The sequence below is a fragment of the Tasmannia lanceolata genome, unplaced genomic scaffold (assembly GCF_043159265.1).
Source record: "Tasmannia lanceolata isolate RefF3 unplaced genomic scaffold, GAP_Taslan_0.1 ptg000015l, whole genome shotgun sequence".
Classification (NCBI taxonomy): Eukaryota; Viridiplantae; Streptophyta; class Magnoliopsida; order Canellales; family Winteraceae; genus Tasmannia; species Tasmannia lanceolata.
Window position 1 is genome coordinate 3,511,657 of NW_027518692.1, and position 7,337 is coordinate 3,518,993.

A 7,337-nucleotide genomic window follows, 5' to 3' on the forward strand; every position below is an offset into this window, starting at 1 on the left:
AGATTTTATACCTGACTTCATGGCAAGAAGAGAACTAGACGACCTCCTACTACTATTGTCAGAAGGAGTTTGGTGCTGTTGCGCTTCCTACATTTGTCATTGGTGAAGTTATTTGTCATTCCTGCTGCGGCTACCACAACCGATTCCACTGAAAAGACTAAATAGCATTTTCTATGTACCTAAATAGAATATTTACTTACATACAATCTATACTTTGAACATCTTCATTGTGCACCTCCAAATACTTTGAACAATGTTTTCTAAGAATTACATTTACATGGTATGTGACTTGATTTTGTATTTAGTGTTAGGAATAAGAGAGTATGAATTCCAAAATGGGAGAAATTATATGGTGCCCGACCGTCAAACCATAAAGGGCAGAGAGAGAGAACCATCTCTCCTAGACCTGGCAATAAGCAGGTCGACTCGGCCCGCCCATAATTTCCGGGTCTGGGTCAACGTTTTGAGAACCGTTTCTAAGTTGACTCGGCCCGTCAAAACTGGGCGGGTCCGGGTGGACCCGCCGGTGCCCGTAGAAGTGACAAAAAGGTAGTTTTTAGGTAATTGTCATATTTCTATACCTCTTCTTTGTAGTTTTTATGCAATTGTCATATAAAGGAACCTTTTTCGATACTTTTCCGTAATTTTTCTACTTTATAAAACTTTTTCCGTAATTTTCCTCTAAAACTTTAGTACATTATGATTAATATTACTAGCTTTTTCGGTACTTATTATTTCTAGCCACCTTTCCACGAAAGTATTTACTTGCAGTTTTCACCACGACTAATAAGACAAATCTCTCTAACACATCAGTTGCAAAGGATGGGCGACAAGTAGCCTTTGGAGAAGGTGGCTAGCAAATACCTATAAAAACTATAAAAAAAACCGAAAAAGAAAAAATTTACTAAAAACACGGGTGACCCGCGGGTCGACCCGGCTCGTACGGGCCGGGTGCGGGTCCAAGCTTAGTGACCCGTAAAAATTTTTGGGTCATTTTGACCAGGCCCGTTTGACCCGGACCCACACGGGCCGGGTCAAACCCTGCCTAGCCCGCCCGTTTGCCAGGTCTATTCTCTCTCTTGATTTTTATCCAAGAGAAACTCCCTTTTTTAACTTTTCCCTAGTTCGGAAATCAAGAGAGTAGGTTTTGTAGGTTTTGTCTATATCTGCCATTGATGTTTTGACGGTCGGGCATCATATAAATTCTCCCAAAATGAATTTCGTTTGGAAAATGAAGAACAAAGTGGAATTGATGATCCATTTGTTCGTTTCCACAGTGATTCTTTCTTTTGGTGGGGATTCGAGCTCAATTCCTTTTCTTCTTACCCATGTGTCACAACATAGGGTTTGGTCTTTATTTTTCAAATGAAATCCCTTTTTTCTAACTGCCCTCAACATAGTGGGAATTGATTATAATTTTTGAAGCACTAATTATTAGAGCCCCAACTATAAAGGGCCTGATCATTCAAACGAGGTGGGGTATGCAGCAATAGGGCTGCCAACGAGACGGGTCGGGGCCGGATGTTGGGGTCCCCTACCCCTTCCCCTCTGCGGGGAATTTCCCCCCTCCCCTTCCCCTCCCCTCTGCGGGGATGGTGGGGAATCCCCCTCCCCTCCCCGCGGGGAATATCTAATCCCCTTCCCCTCCCCTTCCCCTCCCCGCATCCTTCAGGGACAAAATCCCCGCCCCGCCCCGCCCCAACATCACCCCCTCTTTAGTCATTGATACACTAATGCTGGATGTCCCTAATCAACTTGATGCAATTTCAATATATAAAAATGTTATAAACTAACAATCGATAGGCTAGCTGTTAATTAAATTAGCAAGAGATTGGTATAAGGAGTTTGTCTTCTCTTCTTTATATATTGATTGAAATGCTGGGCAGCAACGAACGTCCAGATTTCACTTGTTTGCAGTGTTTTTTTACTTGAAGATTTAATAAGAGAGGGCAGATCCATATTCGGTATTTGTGTGTGGACGATGGATGGATGGACCCATTGGACCGACAGTAGCTGTTGTTGGATGATGGGATTTCCGCACATTGGTAATTGGATTCGATCCAACTTCAATTTTAGATCAAGTGGTATCATAGCCTGCCACTTAGAGTACCCAACATCCAAACCCCATTTTGGATCATTAATTTTGGAAAATGTTATGAGCACTACCGTATTCTGATGATCGCACTCTTGACTTTATTAAAAGTAAGGTATGGCCCGCACCATAGGATGATCCAAACCGTCCATTAGATGGTGCACACCCTAAATAGGTTGCGCCCAAAAAATCATTTCCTTAGGTTGATCCTAACCCTCCGATCTGTAGAGGTACTGAATGATCCTATTCCTCTATAGATCGGAGGGTTAGGATCAACCTATGGAAATGATTTTTGGGACACAACCTATTTAGGGTGTGCCCCATCTAATGGATGGTTTGGATCATCGTATGGTGCGGGCCATACCATACTTTTAATAATAAAATGCAATTTATTTTGGCTACCGATGTTGGCACTACGATTTTTTGATAATTACATACACTCACTCACTCAGCTTGTCTTTATTATTTCAACATCTGTCAAAAGGTTATTATAGTTCCCAAAATGCTCTCAGAAGCTAATTAAAAGGAAAAGACAAGCTAAGTCTATGTTTGGGGGAATCTTGTAGCCGATCCACAGAGTTTCTAGTAGTTTTCCTAAAAAAAACACTTAAAAATATACAAAAAAATGGCATTGATTAACGGGGCGAGGCGGGGCAGGGCGGGGACAACTCCATCCCCTTCCCCTTCCCCTCCCCGCACCGGGGAATTTTTAAAATCCCCTTCCCCTCTCAAATTGGGAAATCCCCCGCCCAAACGGGGTGGGGCGGGGCGGATCCCCGCTTTTTCGGTTGAAATTGCCAGCCCTATGCAGCAATGGGCGTGGTCGTGGTGGCCGGGCATATCAATCGTCCAGAACAGGTCCACGTGGTCGCACATGTGAATGCTTTTTTTTTTTCCTAAAAAGAGCAGGGGGTAATTTCGGGAATCCAAAGAAGTGGTTGGTGCTACCTGTTCATTTGGTGATAGCCTTCAAGTTCTCCTCGCTTTCTGCAAAGACGTAATAAATGCATGTTCATCCCCACCTACATTTTAATTAACCCATCAAACCAAAAACAGAGGAAAATCCATAAAACCAAAGATCCGATCGGATCGGACCAGGATGAATGTGATTGTTCCGCTTAATCCTCTTTGGCATTCATCGATCCGTCTTAAATCACCCGACAGCCCAAATCCATAGATTTCGAACCAGCTTGACACAAATTGTTGGAATTTTTCAGAAATGAGAAGATTTTTCAGCCTCCTTAGTTTTTAACCATGAAGGACTCAAAAAACGCCTCTGCAAATACATAGCTATCCCCAGCAGACTGAAAAAATGACGTTATTTCCTCAAATCCTTTCTCTTTTATTTGCAGCTTTGCTTTTCTTTGAAATTTGAACTCCTTTTCTACTGATTTGTTATTGTTGTTGTGGTTGTTATTATTATCTGATAAAGCGCCTCACATAGCATTGATGAATGTCATTTTCAGTATGCTGATAGTGGCATAGCTATATGAAGAAACCCCATTTATGTAGCTAATAATTCTGCATTTTAACTAATTTTGCTTTGCTTTTTCACTTGCTTTTGGATGTCTGATTTACTGCAAAAGGCTCTGGGTTAGGGTTTAATAGAAAATGGGTAATTTATGTTCAAGAGCCGAAGGGGAAGCTGATGGACGTATTCATCTATACATAGGAAATTTTGGGTTTTCTTTGTCTTTGTCAATTTACCTTCTCTGCCACTTTAGTCTTTCATTATGAAGTTAATGATTCAGTTTATCTATCGACTACTGTAGAATCATAATTCCTAAGGCTAGAACACACACACACACACACACATACACACAAAAAGAAAAAAAAATTACTTTTTGGCCATTTTGCTGAATTTGGAAAGTTGAAATCAGGTACATGGCAGTGATGAACATTCGGCTTCTTGTTCATCTGGTAGCCACAGTATGTTTGTCTGTATTCCTTCTCTCTGGAATCTGTACAGCTAGTATTCAGAGAACTGGTAATATTCCTTTGGGTTTTGGAGGGAGTCAGATGAATTGGGTTGACAAGTCAGGGCTGTTTCTGTTATCAAACAACACGAATTTTGCCTTTGGTTTCATTACATCGCAGGACGTCACGTTATTTCTGATAGGGGTTATCCATGTGGGCAGTTCAAAAGTTGTCTGGGCTGCCAATGAAGGCTCTCTGGTTGGAAACTCTGATATGTTCATGCTCGGCAACGACGGGAATGCCTATCTACAATCTAGCGGTCGTGTGATTTGGTCGACTAATACTTCAGGGAAAGGAGTCACATCCATGGAGTTGCAGGATAATGGCAACTTGGTTTTGTTAGGTGATAATGTTAGGCCTATGTGGCAGAGTTTTATCAATCCTACAGACACTCTTTTATCTGATCAGAACTTTACTGATGGAATGAAATTGACGAGTGTCCCTAACAGCAACAATTTAAGCTATTATGTCGAGATCAAGTCAGGGGATCTGATATTCTACACAGATTTCGACCCCACACAGCAATATTGGTCTATGCAAAAGGACAGCAGAAAAACAGTCAATAAGGTCGATGGGGAGATCTATTTTGTGTCTTTAATTTCCAATTCATGGCAGGCGTATGATCAAAATCACTCTCTACTTTGGCAATTCATTTTCTCGGAAACCTCTGATCCAAATGCCACATGGGCTGCTACTTTGGGCACTGACGGATTTATCTCATTCTACAATCTTCAAAGTGGAGGATCGCCCGTTGCTGAAACAATACAGATACCTAAAGATCCATGTCAAACGCCTGAGCCTTGCGGTCCGTATTATATATGTGATGGGGACAACCGATGCCGGTGTCCTGCTGTCCTTAGCTCTGGTTCAAATTGCATGCCAAATATTGTTTCTCCATGTAGCTCTAATGGTGCATTTGAGCTATTTAACATTGGGGATGACCTTGAGTATTTTGCTATTGACTTTGTTTCACCCATTCAAAATGCCAATCTCACAAGTTGCAAAGACACATGCTTGGGTAACTGCTCATGCAATGCTTTGTTCTTCGACAAAAATTCGGGGAATTGCTTTTTGTTTGGCCAGATTGGAAGCTTACAACAGTCGCAAACCAACTCAACCCACTATGTTTCATATGTTAAGGTCTCGAGCAATGGAGACAGTAGTCCTAATCCTGGGCAGGAGGGAAACAATGGTCAGAAACATTTCCCTGTTGTCGTGATCATAGCTCTTGCAACTGTACTAGTAATTGTTTCTATGGTTTTTCTTGCTGTTCGGTATTACCGAAAAAAGAAACCGCCCGAGCCACCACAGGGTTCCTCAGAAGAGGATAATTTCTTGGAGAATTTATCGGGAATGCCCATCCGTTTCAGTTACAAAGAGCTTCAAACAGCGACTAATAATTTTACAGTGAAACTTGGTCAGGGTGGGTTTGGCTCAGTCTATCAAGGAGTGCTACCAGACGGGACCCGAATTGCTGTAAAACAATTGGAGGGTATTGGTCAGGGGAAAAAAGAGTTTCGCGCTGAAGTTAGCATCATAGGCAGCATCCATCACTTGCATTTGGTTAGACTCCGTGGTTTCTGCGCAGAGGGTACACACCGCCTTCTCGCATATGAATTCATGGCAAAAGGGTCTCTTGATAGATGGATTTTTCAAAATAATAGGGATGGATTTTTGTTAGATTGGGATAAGAGATTCAATATAGCTTTGGCAACCGCAAAAGGGTTGGCATATCTCCATGAGGACTGCAGTGAGAAAATAGTTCATTGCGACATAAAGCCGGAGAACGTGCTTCTAGACGATAATTATCTTGCTAAGGTCTCAGATTTTGGGCTAGCAAAATTGATGAGCAGAGAACAGAGCCATGTGTTCACAACACTTAGGGGGACTAGGGGTTACCTTGCACCGGAATGGATCACAAACTACGCCATATCAGAGAAGAGCGATGTATACAGCTTTGGTATGGTCTTGCTTGAAATTATTGGGGGGAGAAAGAATTACGACCAAGCAGAGATTTCTGAGAAAGCCCATTTTCCTACGTATGCTTTCAAAAAGATGGAGGAAGGAAAACTAAAGGAAATTCTTGATTCCAAGTTACTGTTCAATGAACATGATGAGAGAGTGTTTACTGCGATCAAGGTTGCTTTGTGGTGTATCCAGGAGGATATGCATCTAAGACCGTCTATGGCTAAAGTAGTTCAAATGCTTGAAGGTCTCTCTGATGTACCTCAGCCACCATCGTCCTCTCAAATTGGTTTTCGAATGTATTCAAACGTTTTCAAATCCGTCAGTGAAGAGGGTATTTCATCAGGACCATCAGACTGCAACAGTGATGCATTTCTATCAGCCGTGCGGCTATCTGGGCCTAGGTAACATAAGCTACTGAGTCAATACAGGGATGATCAGAAAGAAATCCTTTATGGGGAGCTTGCGATGGATCTATATATTAGCTGTGTATAGTTTATACAAGTATAGTTATAGATGACAAAGTGACTCTAGATTCAGACTATAGGCAATGTATGAATTTTTTTTTTCAAAAGCACCACCCAATAGAGCTACGGCCTGAGCCCTACTCCTGTGAAATTTTATATCAAGCTTGTAGTTGTAGATTCATTGGAAATAGAAGTTCATACTTCAAAGTTTTCATTAGCCACTAAAAATAAAAAATAAAAATAGTTATTTCAATTGCTTCTTTATTGTATTGCCATCTCTTTTGGGATCCATACTTCTTTATATTCTTTTCTGGTTTTTACTCCTACTTGCTTTTGATCTATCAGTGATTTCTGTATATTTATTTATAGTTTATTTTCTAACTCAGACCAGCATATGCATATATTTTGTTTTAAATATGCCGGTCTTATTAATGAAGACTTTGTTTTACTTTTGGTTGGTAAATGTGGGATCCGATCCCGCGAGAGGGGCGGCGCGACCTGCCTCCCTCTCTCTTGGTTTCTCGTACCGACGCGATTGGCGTGTGCCGTTTATTATTTGATTTAATTCATCTTTTCCGTAAACTTGGGATCACTAAAACAATCCGAATTTCACGTAAAAGATAATGACAGTCGCCACCTAGATGAGAGATTTAGGATTTATAAGTGACCAGAAATCTAGATTCGTTACCTGATTACAAGAATGGAAGGTATGGGGAGTTACCACCACATGCACCATTCTTGCCTGATAATCCGGTCTTCAATTTCAAAAGTTAACTTTCTTGAATTTCTTTTAAATAGCTCATTTAACTCTATTAATGTGCGAACTATATGACATG

General features: G+C 41.2%; 1 protein-coding gene across 1 annotated transcript; it reads left to right on the forward strand.

The window, feature by feature from the left end:
* The first annotated feature begins 3,066 nt into the window (after positions 1–3,066).
* SD2-5 (S-domain-2 5) lies at positions 3,067–6,765 on the forward strand. The gene is made up of 2 exons (XM_077354426.1): positions 3,067–3,409; positions 3,973–6,765. Exons 1-2 carry the CDS (start codon positions 3,405–3,407, stop codon positions 6,440–6,442), a joined length of 2,475 nt encoding a protein of 824 aa, XP_077210541.1. The 5' UTR covers positions 3,067–3,404; the 3' UTR covers positions 6,443–6,765.
* The last annotated feature ends 572 nt before the right edge of the window (positions 6,766–7,337 follow it).